The sequence below is a fragment of the Varanus komodoensis genome, unplaced genomic scaffold, assembly GCF_004798865.1.
Source record: "Varanus komodoensis strain SLA01 unplaced genomic scaffold, ASM479886v1 scaffold2, whole genome shotgun sequence".
Lineage (NCBI taxonomy): Eukaryota > Metazoa > Chordata > Lepidosauria > Squamata > Varanidae > Varanus > Varanus komodoensis.
In genome coordinates this window covers 57,423,163-57,445,034 of record NW_025335568.1, presented here as the reverse complement: position 1 = coordinate 57,445,034, position 21,872 = coordinate 57,423,163, and the positions used below count along the sequence as shown (strand labels likewise).

General features: G+C 40.7%; 1 protein-coding gene across 3 annotated transcripts in view; it reads right to left on the bottom strand.

Moving 5' to 3' along the window:
- EPAS1 (endothelial PAS domain protein 1) overlaps positions 1-21,872 on the bottom strand; it is a 170,637-nt gene that overhangs the window by 40,889 nt on the left and 107,876 nt on the right. For all 3 annotated transcript variants that reach the window (XM_044429686.1, XM_044429684.1, XM_044429685.1), the window contains 4 exons: positions 21,339-21,490; positions 18,791-18,875; positions 17,026-17,144; positions 16,699-16,901 (listed from right to left, as the gene is read on the bottom strand). In XM_044429686.1, the coding sequence (XP_044285621.1) occupies positions 16,699-16,901; positions 17,026-17,144; positions 18,791-18,875; positions 21,339-21,490 (559 nt within the window). The remainder of the gene's footprint in view (positions 1-16,698; positions 16,902-17,025; positions 17,145-18,790; positions 18,876-21,338; positions 21,491-21,872) is intronic.

The window sequence follows — 21,872 nt, the reverse complement described above, 5'->3', positions numbered from 1 at the left end:
TGCTTTCAAAAGGACATTATTCTTTAATGTCACAGCAAGTTTTATCCTTAGTGATGCTGTGGTTTACCTTATGTAAGTTAGTTTGAGGAAGCCAAACCACACAATGAAGAAGTCTCACTAGTCACTCCCAAACTTACATTTGATGCTGCAACAACATTTGAGATAGAGGCTGCTAAAAATCCTGGATAGAGACAGGCAATGGAAAACTATGTTCTTTTAGTAAACTGATTTTAGAGTTTACTTACTGGGATATTTCTAGTGGTAGCTCAAGCACTAATCAAGCAGTAAGTGATTAGTGGAACTGTACCCTAAATACTAGAATAAGTGCATTAATTTGAATGAAGCTAGCCAGGGTTTTGAGCAAAAAAACTCAGACAGAATTTCCAGCTGTCTGATCATGCATTTTTCTCCGCAATAGAAAGATAGCATTGTGTATTTATTCCTGACCCCCACACCAATCCTGCGCATTTTAATCCCTTAACTTTTTTTCAGACTGTGCCCAACTTCCTCAACACAATATTAACCTACTGAAGTTCACACCACAGAATTATCTCGCACAGTACATGCACCCTGTGAAAATGTCATACTCGATTGGATCAGATGTAATCTTGGATTAGAAGTTCTCTCACATAGGGGAAGTGGTGTTTCATTGCCTTTTCACCAAGGCCAATGAAGAGGTACACCGGCAGTACTGCAAACAGTTATTAAGATGCTAAATGTCAGAGAATTGTTCATATGATCTTAAAGAGCAGTTAATGCGGAAAACAGGGAAATTCTAAACCTGACCTATATGTAATTGAAATATTATCCAAGGATTAAAGTTTTAAAATAGCTACTTTTCAAAACTGGATAAACCATCCATATGCGCTTGCCAATAGTCAGTTAATCTTTTAGCAGGACTACCTTTGTGGGATTACTCCTTAATTACATGCGTGATCCAGCCTTTTTTAAAGTGAATCATGTAATTGGTTCATTTTTCCACACTCTCTGTAAAACCTGATGTGCTCAAAGAGTTTCATTTCCAGCTTTCTGAACCACCCATAACACTGCCTATTAGAAATGGCCTAATTGGTATGTACCAGTGCAACATGTTTGTTTCTGAACCTGCAAAAGATTCAGCATCCTTGGTTTGAAAAGCCTTAATGCCTGCAGACTACAGGCAAGGAAATTGCATTAACTAGGTCCATGTGGTGCTAAGCACCAGATGTGGCACTAAATGGCCTGTCTCTGTCATATCGCACACTTTGTCCAAGTCCCTTTCAAGTGGCACATGTTTCATGAGTAGATAAGATACACGGCAAAAGGACCAGAGATACTGTATTGAGGCTATTATCCTGTTGGCATTGCTGTCCTTGGAGTTGCATGTCTAGGAGTCTCTCTGTTTATATGTGCTTCTATGATGAAGAGCTTCAGCTATGGAGCAGTGCAGAAGGGAAACAATAACAACATCTATGCATTATAATAAATACAGAGCTGCCATCCAAAATGACAGCTCTGCATGGAGTCCCAATGCCCCTCTGCACGACAATGTACAATATACATAAACCCTGCTGTCTTCATTCTGAACATTTCCTAATCCTGCTCACCATCATCAGCTGCCACTAAGAGGGTATGGAAGTGTTGTGAGGATATGGGTGACTTGTACTATTTGTCATAAAGTGGAAGGGAAATATCTTTACTTGGAGCTGATGTTTCCAGTGGCAACCCCGTAGTTATTATGAAAAAGAGTCATCATTTCACTCACACGCACTCATACACACAGTATTTGTTTTGGGTTTGTCTATGTCTGATATCAAGAATGGGCTGAAGGAGGGCAAACAGACTGAAGCTTGATCCAGATAAGACAGAGGTACTCCTGGTTAGTCAAAAGGTAGATCAGGGAATAGGGAGTCAACCTGTGCTGGGAGGGACAGGCTCACAGCTGGATGTGTTTCTGTGCTCGTCCGGGTGGTGGCCAGGCATATAGTTGCATACTCGTAGCTGAGGCTGGGGTGTCAACTGTGCCTGTTCCAAGAGATCACATGTGCCTTAATTACACCCCGTTTGTTTGACCTAATAGTAACATGTTCCACATGGGACTATTCAGAAATTTCAGCTGCTCCAGAATGATGCAGCCAGACTGTTGGCCAGGATGGCTTACGGTAAGCACATGACTCTTCAGTTCTTGTTCATATTATGACATTGCATTTATATCCCAAAGAAACTCAATGAGGCTTACAGGATCCCCCTCGTCTCCACTTTATCCTCAGAACAATCTTGGGGACAGGTTAGGCTGAGTGGCAGTGATTAGCCCCAAGTCACCCACTAGGCTTCCTGGCTGAGTGGGGACTGGAACCCCGATCTCCTAAGCCCTAGTCCAGCACTCTTAACCACTATGCTACACTGCCCACCTGTTTCCAAGCTGAATTCAAAGTACTGATTATAACCTAAAAAGACCTATACTAATGGCATGCAAGCAGGCTTGTTGTCATGGAGGTTGCTTTTATTCAGTGATTGTTGTCTTTTTAATTGTGTTTTAATGGATTTGTTTTATTAATGTTTCAATCAAGTTTATTTATATTTTTAAGCTACCTTGAATGCCATTTTTCTTGGCAGAAGTACATGTTAATCTATTAATTCAAATCAATTAATGAATAATAGGGTGTTCTCCTGAGGTCCTCCAAGCCTAAGTAAAAGCTATGATCCCAAAGTAGAAGCTTAAGCAAACATGTGGTTGACCTTGTTCTATATCGCAATTATTTTTAGTCCAATGATTCAAGGTTCCGAGGCTGCCTTCAGGTTAGGTACTTCTTTTTTCGTGGCAAGTGCTATATTCTTGCCCTGTTTATATGCTCCTAAGTTAAGACACACTAGTAAAGACACACTTTAGTTACATGTCACTGGAGATGACCATAATGCTAAGGAAATTCAGAAACAGAAGAGGAAGACCAGTCATGAGATGGATCAAGTCTAGAATGGAAGCCACAAGAGCTGAGCAGGGCCGTTAAGGACAAGACATTTTGTTGTTGTTGTTAGTCGCAAAGTTGTGTCCGACCCATCGCGACCCCATGGACAACATTCCTCCAGGCCCTCCTGTCCTCCACCATCTCCCGGAGTCCACCCAAGCTCACACCAACTGCTTCAGTGACTCCATCTAGCCACCTCATCCTCTGCCGTCCCCTTCTTCTTTTGCCGTCTATTGTTCCCAGCATTAGGCTCTTCTCCAGGGAGTCCTTCCTTCTCATTAGGTGGCCAAAGTATTTGGGTTTCATCTTCAGGATCTGGCCTTCTAAAGAGCAGTCAGGGTTGATGTCCTCTAGCACTGACCGGTTTGATCGCCTTGCGGTCCAAGGGACTCGCAGGAGTCTCCTCCAGCACCACAATTCAAAGGCCTCCATCCTTTGGTGCTCAGCCTTCCTTATGGTCCAGCTTTCACAGCCATCATATATTGCAACTGGGAAAACCATAGCCTTGACTATACGCACTTTTGTTGGCAGGGTGATGTCTCTGCTTTTTAGTATGCTGTCTAGATTTGCCATAGGTTTCCTCCCCAGGAGCAAGCGTCTTTTAATTTCTTGGCTGCTGTCCCCATCTGTGGTGATCTTGGAGCCCGGGAAAATAAAATCCGTCATTACCTCCATTTCTTCCCCATCTATTTGCCAGGAAGTGAGAGGACCGGATGCCATGATCTTAGTTTTCTTAATGTTGAGTTTCAAGCCAACTTCTGCGCTCTCCTCCTTCACCCGCATCAAGAGGCTCTTTAATTTATTGGATCACTGTACGTTTGAGCTGATCCAAGTTTGAGGTGACTTTATGGTATGACAAGTTGAGGCATCACCTCTGATGTTTTCTTTACATAGAGAATCTGTTTCAGTACAGTCCCACTATGGTGCTTCTTAGAACTCCATGAAAGCTCTCAGTTATCTATCATATCCTGACTCTAAACTAGACACAATCAGCAGAGAGGCTTACTTTGCAGAAATGGTTCTGCTCCTTGTGTGGTGGACAGCAGCATTCTGGAATAAGGGAGATGCAAGACTGTTCACATTCTCAAAAACAACATAGTTTATCATTAGGGGCACATGCTCCTGTTTTAGGGGTACACAGCACTCCTGATTTCTATTTTTTCCTTTCAGGTCTATAGTTCACCTTGTGAAATTGAGCTTAAACAGACTCGTAACAATGTTCAACTCCATTTTCATTTTCAGTGGTAGAAGAATTGAAGCAAAACAGTGCAAACATATGCATTGGCTGCTACTACTTTTTCTCCTCCTCCTTTTTTGTAGAGTTGGCAGACAGACCTGGTAGCAACACTGTGGACCATTGCAATTGCAGTTGCTTGCAGCTCATTGGAAAAAAATACTACTACCTTCCTCCTCTGGTAAGTCCAGCCTCCCATTGAGCACCAATAAATGGGAAGACAGACTTTCTTCTGCCGTAACAGAGCTAGATAGTTGAGTGGGTGTTTTCATGTAGAAGTTTCTATATAGGGATGGGGAGGGGGGAGATGTTTTTGGTTTGCATTTAGTACTAGCTTACCTAATTTTCAACTTGAAACCAAAATGTGAATCAAAACACAGATATCCTTTGAAATTTGCACTTTCCTGTGGAGTTCTTTAGTAATATTTTTTAAAAAAAAGACAGATGGGAAAATGTATTCCACAAAATACATGCATTCGTAAAAATAGCATGCATTTTATCATAATATTTCATAATTATTATTCAAAAGTTAATTACTTTAGGGGACTTGTTTCCAAAAATGTGTATATTATGAACAATTTGGTGCAAAAATGCATGTATTAAAAGAAATGTACACATGAAGGTTGCTGTAAACCACCCAGAAAGCTTTGGTGACTGGGCTGTATAGAAAATAAATAAATAATAAAAAACCACAGGGGTTTTCATGTCAACTTTAAAAATGCAGAGTTTGGGATGAACAGAATGTAAGACTGGAAAAAGGGGATACTAAGAGAAACTGAAATGGGCAGATTCATTCATTCTTAGTACACACTAAATTCCTCACATTTGCATGTTAAAACACTAAGAAGACCTCTGCCTGAGGTCCAAGATAGTTGGTAGCATTCAGCTAAATTGGTCAATGATCCAACCCAACATAAAGTAATTCAGGGTGCTCCTGTGAAACTTTCTCCGATTCTATCAGGCCATAATGGGAGCATCAGTTTAAATCTCACTCACAGAATACCCAGAATGAATGTATCCTGTGCATACGCTCATTTTAGCTTTCTGAACACCCTATAACATGAACTTCATGGCAATTCTCGAGGCTTTTCCTCCCTCCTCTTGTTTTGCCTGAAGAATTCTGAAGAACTCAAAAGCCTGGACACTATTTTGTGACTTTGAAGCTGCCTAATAAAAGCATTGCCCTAATATGGATTTTGGTATTTTTCCCTTATGGCCAAAATGGTTTGCCTTTTAAGACTACCATAAAATATAGCTACTATTGCTTTTCGTTCTGAAGATGGCTCTAGCTCACAAATAAGGCCATAAATTCCATCTTTTAGAAATAGTTGAAAGAAATATCCATTTTCTTTTTCATGTGGCTTTGACCATCATTCTTGCAGGAACTTGTATTCTTAACAAGTTTTATATTTTAATTTCAGAAAGGCATACAACCGCTAATTAGTGAGACAGCAGTGTTCGATGGAGAAGGCAATTCTTCCAGCAATTCGTTCCAGCAATGCACTAATACATATGTAAGCAACAAAAAGGTATCACGTGGTCAGCAGACGGGCATCTGACCTGCCCAGGCTTTTCTCTAGAAAGCTTTCCTTTTAGAATGACTGTGGCCCATGGAAAAATTGCCACAAGGTTGGAAGTGGGGATGCAAAGAATCAATCATATGTTGTGCACACACACAAGGTGGCCAGGAGGTCCGGGGACCATTTTCACCCACATAAATCACCATGGAGAAAACTTACAAAAACATGGATGGATGGATGGAAAGAAAGAAAGAATGAATCTGGAAAAAATCAGCAGTTTGCCCCTGGAGTACGATGACAAACCACTCCACAGCGCTCCGAAAGTTAAATTTAGGTCTTTACAAGCAAAATTACGCATGGTGGGGAGAAAGTGGATCAGAAGACATTTTTCTCCCTTTCCCACAATACTAGAACCCAGTGAGGCATCCTATGAAGCTGACAGATGGGGGACCCAAGACAGATAAAAGGAAGTCTTTTCACATGGTTTTTGTGAAACAATGGAAACCGCTGCTACAAAATGTGGTGATGGGCACCAATTAAAGGGAGCTGGCCAAATTAATGGAAGAGAAGGCTTTCAGTGGCTACTAGCAATATCTATATGCTACCTCAAATAACAGAGGCAGTATGCCTATGTATACCAGTAGCTGGGGAACATGGGCAAAAGGGTGTTATTTCATCCATGTTCTGCTTGTGGATTTCCAATGGGAAACTGGCTGCATACCATGTGAACAAAACACTGGATTAGCTCCGTGGTTCAGGTTTGCAGATGTACCACAATTATTTGGGATGGAAAATGGGAGAAGACCCCACAATAACTCAGTAAGGACTGTGCATACTTTGAGGTTGTGGTATGATAAATGACTGACAGGAAAGAAGCAGAAAGCCAGGGAAAGAGGCAATTAAACGTTCTGGAATATTCTTCTGGCTGGTACTTTAAATATGGCTTTGTAATGTTATTGTGCGTTTTTCTTTTCAAAAATTTTAATATAAGTTACTTTGGGAGGACTTTTTGCACTAAGAAGTGGGGAAGTAATATTTCTAACAGGCAGAACAATATAAAGATTCATTTATGCCACATGCAGTCTTGTATTACCATACAGGCTTATTCGGTTTCAACAATCCATTTCCTTTTGATTCACTGGTCTTCTGCAACTTTGAGGGAAAAATTAGATGTCCAGCAATCTTGATATGGGAACCCAAATCTCTATTGACCATCTAAAACAGAGTTAGGCTACTTGTGTCCCTCCAGTTGTTTTGGCCTACAACTTCCAGCAATCCTACCCAACAGAGCAAGTGGTAAGGGATGATGGGGGCTGTAGAGCCAAAACTTCTGGAAGGCTAAAAGTTGTCCACCTAAAGAGTGATGGCAGGCCAGAATCTGGAGGGGAGAAGGGGCTTGCACAGAGCTGCCTAACGTGTTCCCAAGCTTGCTGTTTATATTCTGCAATCCCCTCCCTCCAAATTATTTTTGTCTACTAGAAGCAAGCATGTGCCTGGGATCTTTGCTTGCGGGAACACAAGAAAGGTGGACAAGGTGGAGAAGACACAGGTGGTTCCCTGTTGCCTCTCTGCCCCTCCAGCCATGTCCTCCCCAGTCGAGAACTGGTACCAGTCAAAATGGATCACAGCTGGACCAATGGTCTGATTTGGCATAAAGCAGCTTTCTGTGATCATCTGCCTTGGTTTGGCCCTCTTGAGCCCAAGATTTGGATTTTACTGGTTATCTAACATGGGTACTGCTATATGACTCACTTTTAAAGCTGAATTCAACATCTCTTTCAGTTAAATTCCCAATTAAAGCAACCTGTTTGGGGTCTGGCTAAATCCTTCCACTAGTTCTTGCTTCCATAGTTCTTAATATCAGAGGTTTAGGAGAAGGATTATTTCTGCTTTAATGAGGAACTGCTGGTCAGCTGGATACTTAAGAACATAAGCACATGAGAAAAGCAATGCTGGATCAGACCAAGGATCTGTCCATGGAAGCACTCTGTTCACAGAGGGAAGGACACCCAGAAGCAGGACATGAGTCCAACTGCACCCTCCCACCCATGTTGTCTAGCTACTGGTGCACATAAGCATATTGCCTCCGACACTCAAGGTAGCATAGAGCCATCGGTATCAGCCTTTTCCTCCATGAATGTGCACAATCCCCCTTTAAAGCTGTTCAAGTTGGTGGCTATCACTACATCCTATGGAAGTGAATATCAGTGTTTAACTACTTTTTATCTGTTCTCAATTTCCACCAATCAGCTTTGGCTTTATGAGAGATGGAGAAAAATGCCCCCCCATCCCCTTTCTCCACACGATAAATAATTTTGTACCTCTGCCATAGCTTTCCTTACTCACTTTTTCTAAGCTAAACAATGCCAGATTTTGTAACTTGTCTTCATAGGTGAGTTGCTCCTTGTTCATTTTAGCTGCCCTTTTTCTACACTTTTTCAAATTCTACACAGTAGTCTAAGTTTGGTTGCACCATAGAATTGTATGAGGGCTGTATGTTGGTTGTTTTATTTCCAATTCCTTTCCTAAATATACCTAACACACAATTTGCCTCTTTGACTGCACACTATAAGCTAGGTTGACATTTTCATTAAGTTATCCACCATATTCCAGGATTTCTTTCTTGATCAGTCACCACTAGCTCAGAACCCATTAGCTTAATTCCTGGAGCTGGGAATTTTTGCCCCAGTGTGCACTGAACAGCATTTGCCATTTTGCTTCTCATTCTCCAAGTTTGGGGTGATCCTCTCAAACCGCCGCCACCACCATTCACCTCTAAATTGAAATGTTCAGGGCATTACATGATCTGGACCTCCTGGATCTCTTTTTAAAAGGGACTGGTCATTTTCCAGTTCTCTGGTACAAAGGCTGATCCTAGGGACATGTTACTTATTTTTGTTAGAAGATCTGCAATTTTATATTTTAGTTATTTAGGAACTCTAGAACAGATACCATCTGGGTACAGTTATTTGTTAACTTTCAAGACTGTCAGTAAGATTGGGAATTTCAGATTCCTTTCCTGTTCTGTGTCTTCTGTAGTGAAAACAGATGAAAAAAGTTCATTCAGTGTTTCCATAATCTCCTTAACCTAGTTTAATTCCCCTTTGGCTCCCTTATCATCAAATGGCCCAACTGCTTCCTGACTGGTTTCCTGCTTATTTATTTAAATAATTATTTATGGCTACCTTTGTTAGTGAAATGCCTTTCAAAATGCTTTTCTACATCTCTTTTTTTCTGCTTTCATGTCCTTTGTGCAAGTTTCTGTTCTCTTTTGTCTTCTTCATTTGGGCAAGACTTCCATTTTCTGAAGGAAAATTTCTTTTCTGTAACAGTTTCCTTGGCACTACTTGTTAATCATGTGAGAGACTTCTTGGACTCAGTACTACTTTCCTAACCTGTAGTATACATTCTAACTGAACTTCTATTTTTGTGGTTTTCAGTAACCACCACGCATTCTAAGTGCTCTAATCCTCTTGAATCCTCCTTTCACCCTCCTTTTTATCAATTCCCTCACTTTAGGGAAGTTTCCTCTTTCAAAGTCAATGTGCCAAGTTTCCTCTTTCAAAGTCAATTGCCAAGGAAGTCCATGTGAATGTGTTGGATCTTCCGCTTAAATATACATTAAATCCGAGAGCACTGTCTTCACTGTGTCCAACCAGTTCAGCAATATTTACATGTCATGCTAGGTCCTGAGTGACATCACTTAGGATTAAATCCAGGGTCACTCCCCTCTGGTGAGTTCCAGGGCACAGTAGTTCATCTAATGCTGCACTAATCTAATGGGGTGAGTTATTTATTTATAGTAGCAGTTTTAGTGCCACATCCTGGTTTGTGTTACTCAAAATCAGGGGGAGAAATGGAATAAGCCTGATAGCACTGAAAACATATGTCCAAGTACCACTTGTTGCAGAATCACAATACTTTTATCTCCAGGATCCATGCAAATCTGCCAGTCAAATAATGAATTTTTACAGCTTCTTGGAAAGTTGAATCAAGTTTTATTTGATGGATTGGATGCCAACTTAGTTCAGCAACAGCAAAATCAGTAGCAACTTATTTAAGGCACAGACATTCATTTTTGTTTAGGTGTTTTGCTGTGAAACATTATAATACAAAGGAATGCATCTTGAAGGATTTTGATTGCCACTACACTGGGGCAAGTGATTTCAGACTTGGAGTTAGTGGTATTGACGGAAATGGCTGCAATTCACCACAGAACATGGTAAGGTTATTTCATGCAAGTTATCAACATCTTTGTATGATTTCTGTGATCACAACGTTCAAAGATAATGCACTGAAAGCTCAATGGTAGAAGAGAGGCAGTATTTCCTCGCATAGGAAATAATCCTTTACACAGTATATAATTCAATTATGAGATTCACTACAATTGGCAAGGGCCACCAATTCAGACAACATAAAAGGAGGATCAGACAAATTCATGGAAGATGATGTCTGCTATTGACACATTACTTACCTATTTACACAATTTATATATGCTCTACATCAGTTTTAGCCCACCAGAAACTGTCCAAACAGCAAACAATAAAAAGGGGTAATAATAATATCAATAATGCAGAATTAAAACCCTTAAAATCAGATTGTGCTAACAAAGTTGGGGCTAGTTAGTCATAGAAGGCTTATTTTAAATAAAGATGTATTTCACAGGCTCCAAAACTGAACCATTTGGTGGACTTCCTCACAGGGAGTTCCACAAATGTGACAAACTAAATGGACTACGGCTGCACACAGAACCACCAGAAACGGTTATCTGCTGATCTCAGGGGGTGTATATTACTTCCAGGATCAGTGACACCAAGTCTCTAAATACCGGTTTCTGAGAGCAACAACAGGAGAAGCTTAGTGCCCTTACATTCTGCTTGTGGGATTCCCATAGGCACTTCTGGGGCTATTGTGGGCAACAGTTTGATGGGCATTTGGTTTGACCCAACAGAATTCATCGCATGTTCTTAAATATTTTAAATACTGGGTTTCTGAAGGTCTTCTAGGCAAGTGGATCCTACTGTACCTCCCCAGTGGTTCTGGTCCTCCATCTTTGTGCTCCTTCAGCATCTTCTGCATTCCATACAGAACTCCAGGGAAATCCTTTACCCTACCTTAATTGTCTTCTGTTCACTCAGGCTGCATCAACAAAGTCCAGCCTACTACTTCTGCCTCTACATTTTTATTGTCTTGCTTGCCTTTCCTTCCTCCTTCCTTTTATTTCTAGCCCTTAGGGAATAGAAGGCCTTTTTGAATACACATGAGCAACCAGACCCCAGAGGAGGGATGGCACAGGTCCTGCAGTGATCACAAATGGACCTTTAGTGCTTAGCTTAAATCTTTGCTCCTCCCCAAAATGAACCGGAACAAAACGTATTATGCCACACTGGGCACATTCAGAGGACAAGACGATGGTACCTTTATTATTACATTGCATTTACAACCTGTCTTTATTTCTCTTGCAGGGAACCCAGGGTGACCTACAAAGTTCTCCTCTCCATTTTATCCTCACCACAACCTTGTGGGGTAGGTTGTGAGCATCTCTGACTGGCCCAAGTTTCATGACCAAGCATGGACTAGAAGCCACATCTCCCCAGTCCAACACTTAAACACTACACTGGTTCTCTGGATGAAAGGCATTATAGTGGAGCATTAATTTATTTACTTATTTTCGCAACCTTGGCCCAGTGTCTCAGGGAAGAATGCAGCAAAACAAATATGTTTTTAGGATGAACATCCACTGTTTAATACAAGGAAGAATGTACTTACTTGGAGGGTTTTTTTTATCACCGCCTGTTCTTTATCATCCCTTCCTGATCTAGGAGCCTCTGGGTATTTCCAAAGAAGGAAAACTCTTATCTAGTGCATATCCTCTCTCTCAATGCCCACACAGATTTGGCTTGTGGCTTTTTCACCTTCTACTGAGCTGCAACCCTACACAGTCTTACCAGAACTGTCTCACTGAATTTAAGGAGCTTGACTTCAGTGGAGAATCAAGACCTGTTTGTGTCCTGCATTTTTCCCAAGGGGTTTGTGGCAGTGTAAATGGGGCTGAAAGATTATAATGTCTCAGTACAGTGGAGAGGTGGGTGGCAAGATTCAAGGCCACCCAGCCAGCTGCGTGGCTAAGCAGAGACTGCACCCAAAGATCCCATGTTCAGGCTCTGTCTACCATATTATACAGACACAGTATAAATCAGTCTTCCTCAACCTGGTGTCCTTGTTGCAGCTGTGCAAGCGACATCTCCCAGCATCCTTAACCAGACAAACAGAGTGATCTGTTCGCTGGGAGAGATGAACATCATAGTCCAAATGATCAGCAGCTGGGGCAGGCTAGTCATATACCCCCAAGCTGAAGCTACACATTTCTCTGAAACACTTTAAAACCAAAGTAGCCAGTGGAGAATTCTTAAGAGGATCTGGGCCCCTGGGAGGGGATGGGGGATGCTGGACAATTTAACTGTCTCTTATCTGCTTTTAATGCTTAAGGAAGAATGATTTTGCAGTTTTTGTTTTAAAGGCAATGAGGGAAACAGGCATGGGACTGCATTTCATATGCAGTTTCAGCCTTTGTCATCTTCCCCGAGCCCTCAAACTTTCATGCTGTAATATTTATTCAGAAACGAGCACCTACTGCAACATCTAGAAGTGTGCATCCACATTTGTGGGGGAGGACATCTGACCCCCCCCACACACACACACACATAGGTTTCCATAAACTCAAGAACCATCACAGTGATCTCCAAGGAATCCGGGATCGTGAACCCAAGCCCCCATGGTGCACAGACTAGGAGACTAATTTGTGTCATTCCATATCCCAGTCACACGTTCACAGGATTAAACTCCAACCTGCATGCCCCTTTAACTTCTTATAACCATCTTGGATCTAAACGGAAAGGATGGAGCAACGAACCACCACAGTGCCAGCACTACATCCTTCATCTTGGCTGCCTGATACCACTACTCTGGTAGAAGAGGATAATATAAAGCTAGACAATATAGTTTAGCTCTGGTGATTCTTTTGTTCAACTGCTTCAATTCTGGATCTTACCCCAGCTACTTACAAACACTTACAAAACATGTATTGCAAACACACACACACAGGGATTGTGAAGCACTTGGCAGAACACAGTGCCCTTGCTTGTAGGGTATATTAGGTCCCCCAACCAGTCCAGGAACCCATGTGGCTGGGGGTGGGTGGGCTAAAAATCCAATAAATACATAAATATGCCTAATTCCAAGATCAGGCTATTTCTGTGTCTAGCACAACAATGTCTACATTAGTGATGGAGAACATCTGGCCTGTGGGCTGAGTGTAGCCCTGAGAGTTCTTCCCATCAGGCCTACAAGCTTTTTACAGTCCCTCAGACCAGTTATTAAGCATCTATTCACTTTTAAATATCCTGCCAAGTATTGAACTGATCACAAGGTTTTGAGGTGTGCATATTGCAGACAGTAGAGCTACTGCATAGAATTGCGTGTGACTTTTGCAAGAGGGAGAGCTGATGCACAAAACCAATCAGTGGAAGCTCTCAAGGTTTTAAGGTGGAGGTCTTTCTTATAGCTGTGACCTACTTCTATCGGGGACTGAAGATGGACCCTTCCCATATAAAGCATGCATTTTACCACAGAGCTATTATCTGGTTCTTAAAATCTATTTAACTGGGTTGTGTGTGTTCATGCCTTTGCTGAACAGGAAGGTCACTTCCCCTTTAGAAGATCTTCAGACATGGCCTGTTTATAACCCACTGGTCGAGGGCCTACATAAGTTATGTCCATGGCAGCTGACTGCAGTTTCATGTGCTACCAAGTAATGTGCATTCCAATCTAGCAATATTGTACCTTTCAGCAGTAGACCTGCTTTTAAATTTATAGAACCTATTTTGCAACAGTTCCTCACACACTCTTTCCATCTCCCACAAATCTTCCACCTCCTCCTTCCCTCCTTGCTCTTTCCTTGCACAGATTTTGTTGGAATATTTGAGGCTATTTTTCACTAAACCTACAGAGCTACACAAATTACCATTTATTTTAAAATCTGCATTCCTTTACAGCTGCAAAGGTGCCATGCAGTTACTGGACATCTTTTTTAAAAGCAACCTAAAACAGGAGCATGTGTTCCTATTTATTGTTTAATTGAATGGAGCCTTATAATGTGGCATTATATACACACATGGTAGAACACACATGACCTTTCACTCTCCCCCTACTTCTCCCACAATTACAACAGATATGCACTGGTGTTTGACCTTGATTATAAACATAGCAGACCCTGTGCTGAATTCTTGAACGTCTGCTTACAGGGCAGCAATTGAATGTGAAAGTAGTAGCAGCATGGCAGTGCCTCACAAACAAAAGGGCCTCCAGTGTAGATCCCATCCAAGCCCTGAAAAATTCTGATCTTGGTCACAAGTGGCCTTTGTCTAGTCATAAGAGCATTTTCCTAATCTTTCTTGCAATCCCAGCAGCCAGACCAGCTAGACATTTTTCCCTCTCTAGCATGACTTGGTCAAAACAATGCTAAATGTTGCACTCTCATTTTCAGCAATTGCAGTGAAACTAATGGAGGCTACAAACCTGCAAACCCTTAACTCAGAGCACATAAACAGTCCAGTTGTCAAGATGATCTTGAAAGAGATGAGCAAGGGCCAGCGTTTCTTTTTCAAGCCTAATGCTAATGGAAGTGTTTGAGTGTGTGTGTGTGGCCCTCAGAACAAAACAGGAGAATCTAGCATCTTATCGGCTATAATAAAGGAATGACAATATTAGGGAGCTGGAAAGGAAAGACCACCTTATGCTGCCTGCCATTCGGCCAAGATCTGGATGGTCAAGTGGGGGTGACTGCCTTCTCTGCAGGCCACTTACACACATAGCAGTTGTTAGAGAAGGAAGGAAGGAAGGAAGGAATTGCCTGCTGGGAAAGAACAACTTCCACTGAGCAAAAACTTGGAGCTATTTTCCATATGGCAAGCTTGATTCCAGCCCTAGAAATTAGTTATAATTCCAAGATAGTACATTTGAAACCTAATTCTAAGTCACGTTAACTCAGAACTGATTCATACAGGGTTTAACAGATCTTACTTCCCAGTGCATCTGCAGCCTGACAGCACCATCTTAAGCATGTTTCCTCCAAGGTAAGTCTCATTGTGCTCAGGGGAGCTTACTTCCTGATAAATGGATTTAGGATTGCACTCCAAGGGAATTATGAATACATTAACTTCATTTATTTATTAGCTCCTGTTCTCACCTTTTCCAAAGAAGATAAATTTGTGAGGATAAGACTGACAACAGAAGGAGGAAAATTATCTAAGCTGCTTTGAGTTTGTCGTAAGAAATATAAATCAAATTAATAGATAAATTTGATTCTGTGGGGGGTACATCAGCTAGTGAATATAATTTATTTGTGTCACAACCCATTCCCCATAAGAGGACATAAATACACTTTCATTATGCTATGCCAAGACATTTCCACATGCAGGGGAAAAAAACCCAAATCAGTTACTCTGAAGCAGAAGTCCTATAGCCAAGCATTTTGATGAAACAGGACAGGATGGGATGGGACAACCTTTTTTATTAGTAGTATTTCATTTCATTTCTATCCTACCTTTCTTCCTCTTGTGAGGAACCCAAAGCAGCTTACATAGAGTCATTATCCTCACAACAACCACCCTGAAAGGTAGGTTGGACTGCGAGTGAGTGACTGGCCTGAAGTCAACCAGTGAGCTTCATGGTTGAGTGGGAGATACAACTGAGATATCCACCTAGCCACCTAGGAAGGCCTTGGTAAGTATAGGCAGCCTATAAATACATGCGAATAAATAAATATCCCTGGTCCCCAGTCCAACATTCTAACTACCACACTGCACTGATCAACCAGCTAGCTCTGTATCACAGGACAGCTGGAAAATCGGGTCAGGTAAGCTAGTTAGTCAGAACAAAATATTCTTGTCCCCATGTCTTATTACAAAGCTAGCCTGGATTCCCAAACCAGGCACTAGTTGCAAGCAGCAGTCTCTGAACAGAGCACACCTGAACACACGCAGAATGCCTCATTACTGTCAACATCCCAGCTCCTGGATTATTTGCAAAGAATGGGCTTAGATGACAGTGTTTCAAGTAAGCATTTGTACTCTGGAATACCCTCTTTTGTATAGAAGTTAAGTTCTGCTAATGGAGCATCATTCTGCAGTATAGTATTCCAAGGATGGGCCACTGCTTTTAAACAACCAAAGCTAGTCAAAGGCATTTCTTCCATCTTCAAATCCAGGCATGTCTTTGGCCTGCAACAAGGAGGAACATGACCCTGCTTAAATTTGATAATACCTGTCTATTAGTGGGCAGTTCACTTAATTTTCTTAAAATAAAAAGTACTATAATACACTCTCCCCCCTCATTGGTAGACCAGACCTCAGGCCTCCTGCAACAGAACAAAACATTACTATTTCAGGTTGCAGTTGAAGATGCCATTTTTCAGTGCTTCCCCATGTGAAAGATTTAAGTAAAAACCTAGCACAACAGGGAAAAAACTTCCAGATTGACCACTCCGTTTTGCTAGTTTTCTGCTTCTAAGGATTTTTCCCCTTCATAATATGATCCCTTAGCTAAAGACCAAAGCCTCACCTAGACTAAGAGGCTGTTGTCTCATTCTCATGCCATTCTGTTGAGAGCTGGCATGCCTAGTGGCCAGTGTGTTGGACTGGGATTTAGGAAATCCATGAAGCTCACTGGATGACTCTGGACTGGTCACTGATTCTCAGCCCCATCTACCTCACAGGGTTCTTCTGAGGATAAAATGGAGAGGCAGAGGATTATGCAAGCCACTCTATATTCCTTGCAGGAAAATCAGTGGAGTATAAATGTAATAAAATAACTAAATAAACTACTGGATTTTTTTTCCAATATCTAAGAACATTTTGAAGGCGGTCACCTCCCAATTTACCATGCCAGAAGTGCATTATACTACTAACAACTCACAATAAACTAACAGTTAATCATTTACCTGTCATCACAGTAGGTGAATTTCATGTCCATACTATGACGGCTTAGGAATGTCTTACTGTCCAGTGGGATGTCAGTATTGGAAGGATGTTGAATAGGCTCACACATTAATATAAGACAGGATAAAAGGGGTTCCTTATAGCCACACAGTGCATGAGGAGGGCATGTATTATAGACCTTGATTTGTCCAGTGCAGTGCAAAACCTGAAACATAAAAAGTTATACATATTATTAAAGAGCTTGTTTAAGGAACTATGTAAGCATATACGTTTTTTTTAAAGCTGAGGTATATTGAAACTTTCAACCAATGTTAAGTAAAAGTGGTCACCTTCCATGTGGCAGATTTGAGATTTACAGTTCTTCCTCTATTGGTCACTGTGCATTTCATTCTCATGAAAAAGTCACGCTCCATGGACATCTCTTTATTTTTTTTCCCAAAGCCTGGACCTAAAAAAAATGTAGATGAAGTCATATTATGAAATTAAACAGATCAGTCCACTACCGGTCTGAAACAATTTCACCTCTGTTCATAAGTCCATTCTATTAATGTGTGATTGGAAAAAGCACTAAAAATCCCACCCAATCACAACAACTCTGTATAAATTAAGAATTAGAACATGTATTTACATATTATTTTATCAAAATGTATATATGTCTAGCTATCTTGCAAGAAGTAAAAGGGCAAGATACAAACATGCATAAATAACAAATTGCTGCCACCACCACATTTTATCCTAAAATACCATTTTTAAATGTAATTTTGTTGAGATAGAGTCTGCACTGCTAAATTTGGAGAAATGTGAAATCCAAAGGATAAGCTTGCATTCTTGTCTTCACATTTGACTGGGAGGTGCGGATCAGTTCAGTTTGCACCAGAATTTGCAGAGACTGAATTCCTCAAGTATTTGTTCTTTCAGATAGCAATGTTATTCTCATGAGGACTGAAATTATCACATGATAAATTCGTCATTTTGTCACATGAGGTAGTGAAATAGTCAGTTTATCTTATAAAAAGATCAGATGTCAATGCCTCCTGAGATTTGAGCAGATTAATGCTTTATTCATGAATTAACAGATTATTTGACTCACCCTTTGAATACACTAAGTCTATTGTTTTGAGATACTTTACAAATTTTCTAGGTGGTGGATTGCTAAATTAGGCAATTACCATCTCTGCAGAACAGCTTTCTGTTGACACTGACGCACCACAAAGCCAGCTGGAGACATTCTAAAGTCATTAAGTGTTCCAAGTTCTCTGACAGATTTCAGTCATTACCTGACCCTCAGTACTGTGCCTGGGGTGAGATGTAGAACTGACATTGGACTCATCTGCTCCCTCTCCTCTTTTCTATATAGAAGTTAACAATTTAACTGGGAGGGGAGTCCTTCGCTGAACTCCCTGACCCCCTAAGATAGATTCAGCTTGAAGAGTAGGGTTAATTTCATGACACAGCTACTGTCTTGCCCTTCTGCTAAGAACAGGGAGTGGATATGTGAGCCCAAAGTTTCGTCCCAACATCTCCTCAAGATAAAATAGGAGGGGAAAGTAAGAAGGTGCTTCCTATTACAGGAGGGGTAAATCCCTTTTGGACTGAGGTGTCACTCCTTCATGGCTAACTGCATAATGGACTGCACACCAGAAGAGAGAGGGACCAAAGTAGAAATGGAATGGGACCAGAGCAAAGGTGGACAGAGCCACTGCACTCTCTCTTCTCCTCTCTTCGTCACTCTCACACACAATATTCATTTTCTCACAAAACATTATATGACAGACAGACAAAAATTGCACCATGAAGCAATTCCTTCCTATTAACTCCAATTGCTGAACTTAATTGCTGAGAATAAAGTGCCGAAGAAAGGAGACCTTGGACTGGAACTTTTGAGCTTGTGAGCCAAAGATTCATGAATCATAAACTAAGGGTATTAGAGAAGAAGCAATATTTGGATTATATAAATTCATCAGACGAAGCCAGATCTATGTCTTGCATTTGGGGGAAAAAAAGGCAAAATAATTAATTCAAGAGATGCACACCCTTCCTAGGCAAGCTTAAAGCAAAAAGCTGTAGTGTCTCTGCATTAAAAAAAGAAATTACCATTTTTCAAACTGAGGTTTTCTCGAATTTCCTCATGATCACATGGGTGTGTGAAGTCAAAAATGCTGTGCCCAGTCAACTCCACCTGATTGGCAACAGTTAAAAGAAGACAAAAATCAGGGGGTGGCAAGGGGAGGAAATGGAGCTGTAATAAAACTACATTATGTATGAAAATATATGTATTTGTTTTTACTATTTCTATACCACTAAATATTAAGGAAAAACCCTAAGCAGTTTCAATATAAATATTAATATCACATTTAAAAATAATTAAGAACAAAACAATAACAACAACAGTAGAACAGTACAGAAACAGCAAAACAGAACAGAATGGTTAACAGAATTACAAGCTGGGGAAAACCAGGTGTGTTTTCAGGAGGCATTTAAAGTACATCATTTTTTTCTGCCTCCTGAAGTATACAAGGCAGGGTTTTTTCCACATGGTGGGTGCTGCTGACAAGAAGAACTGCAGCTGAGGTATTACCCAGTGTTATTCCAATAATTTTGAGATGACTAGCAAGGCCTCTCTCTTATGATGATCTTAACAGTTGGGTGGGTGTATGTAAATGAAGGTGATCTGCTAAGTATCCTAATTCTAAGCTGTTTAAGGCTATGTATGACAATTACACAGGACTATAGTCTAGAATTGTACACTTTACATCCATTATTCCCCAAATAATCAAGGCATCGTATGACAGAATTTACATGCTTCTGTTAGGTATTTCTCTTTCTTCACAGCCTTTCTGGAATATTTTGCTATTTATGGGGAACTTAGATATCAAATGAAGAACCAATCATGGTAAATTCACAGCATAACTGTTATTATTGTCATAGTATTTAAAATGTATTTAGATTTCTTTCCCATTCCTTTCTGAAGGCTGACAAGGCTGATAGTTATCCCCACTATTAGAAATAGTGATCAGTTTGCTCCTCCTCCTCACTAGTTCTTAGGACTTTCTCATAACCTCAAAGAATCACAGAGTTGGAAGGGGCCATTTATGCCACTGCTTAATGAATAATCTCAGCTGTAGAAGCATGCTAGGAGCTGTAGGTCTTTTTTCCTGTCTGAACGTACACAAGACTGCACCTTTAAGCCAGAATTGATGGCTGTCCTATCACTGCTTGATTACCTACAGCAACATCCAGGCACCTTTCCTAGGGAGAGGTGAATTTGTCAGGTTTACTTTTTCCCACATTAATTAAAAAATTTTAAAAAGTCAGGGTTTTCTCTCCCTAATTTAAAGGATTTTGCTGCAAATTTTAGACAGTCGTAATTGAAAATTAACTGCAGTGTAATCCTCACATATTTGCGCCAGCCAAATTCAATAGGTACACTTATTCCCAGCCTAGAGAAGGCCACAATATACCTGCCCACCATATAGCAAAAGGGCAAAAACTCTTATTCAGAAACACAAACATGGTTGAATACTTAGGGTTTCAAATCCAGACATTTAAGAACTAGCTTTCAATGCTCTGGGTCTGGATGGATGATTCTGATAATTTTGATTTCTCCCCTTCATTTTTTAAACATTACTCTCAAGTTATTTTGACCTGAATATACTGAACTTTGTGAACTTAGGTAAATTCTTACGAAAACCAAATTGGAACAATTTTTCATCCATCCCTGCCTTTATCTAATGTACAGTGAATGCACATGGGAAAGAGGGTCATACCTCCTTGACCCATTGATGTGTGTCAATGATGTGTGTTACTCTATTAACCTTATTTCAATGATAAGCAACTGAAATTGGGGGAGAGTAACAGTTTAGTTAAAAGCATCAAGTACATATTTCAAGTTCTAATGTAACTTTCTTATTCTAGGTGTACACATCTTGTGGTCTGCTAAAATGGCATATTCAACAGGTAGTTTGGTCTGCTCAAAGCTTGGCAATACTTGCCTTTGCAGTCTACAGAGTTGGCAAGAAAATTATGTGGGAAACAGGGACCAAGCGGGCTGCTCAGTTTGAGGGCCATAAATTTTGCAGGCCAGACTGCTCTTATCGACTTGACCATGCTTTCTGTCAACTACAAAGTCTCTTGGCTGCAAATGTAGCTCACCCAAGTCTCAGAAGCTTCAATAGATAGGAACCAAAGAAAAGGTGAGGCGTGGATGAATGCTTCCTGGATCAGGAATGACATCATAAAAATATGCTCAGGTATGAGAAATAGGCCATCCCCTATTCTTCAAACAGGTGATGGACATTGACAAAGCAGACAGCAGCATTTGGTGGGGGAACAGTGTACACAGATCTCCTCCATGTGCAGATTCCTATGCTGCACTGCGCTGCTGTACCTGTAGATTTCTTTGTTCAGCGGTAATTTCAGAGTAGGGCAAAACACCTTACAGTGATTCTTATCCTATAATAATAAGGGCAGAATTTCCTTCATTAGAATAGTGTTTTCGGGCATCATGATGCACATCACTTTTGATATACTGTTGAAGAGCTTGCTAAAGTCACATTTGACAAATTGGCGGAACCAAGAAAAACAGAAAAGCAGAGGTTATATTATCCAGCTTGCTACATGAAGCACCCAGAGAATGTCTTACCTGCGTCAAGCCCATATATTTGCTGATGTTCTCTGACAGAAAGATCATGTCTCCATCCTGTGTGATGACAGTGATAAATCCCTCCAAAGCTTTCAGGTACAAGTTATCCATCTGCTGATCAGTCTCAATTTCTTTCTCGTTGTCAGTGCAAACTACAGAGTGGGGGATGAATAGCAGAAGCAAGAGCAAATCAGAATGGGTATTTACCAGTTTACTACCAAAATATGCCCAATTTTGTCCAATTCTTAAAAAATCTGTGAGTGGATATTTATTATTTGGATACACATTTTAACTAGAATATAACAACCCAATAAATAATTACAATAGATGGTATTCAAGCAATCCTACAGCAAGCCCCACTGAATTCAGTGACATTTGCTTCCAACTCAACTTGCATAAGGTTGCACTGGAAACTGGGTAGCCACTTTGACACTGCCAAAAAATAAAAAAGGAAATACATCCAATGTGATGCAGTGGTTAAAGTGCTGGAGACCTGGGAGATCTGGATTCTAGTCCTTACCAGGCTGAGTGGTG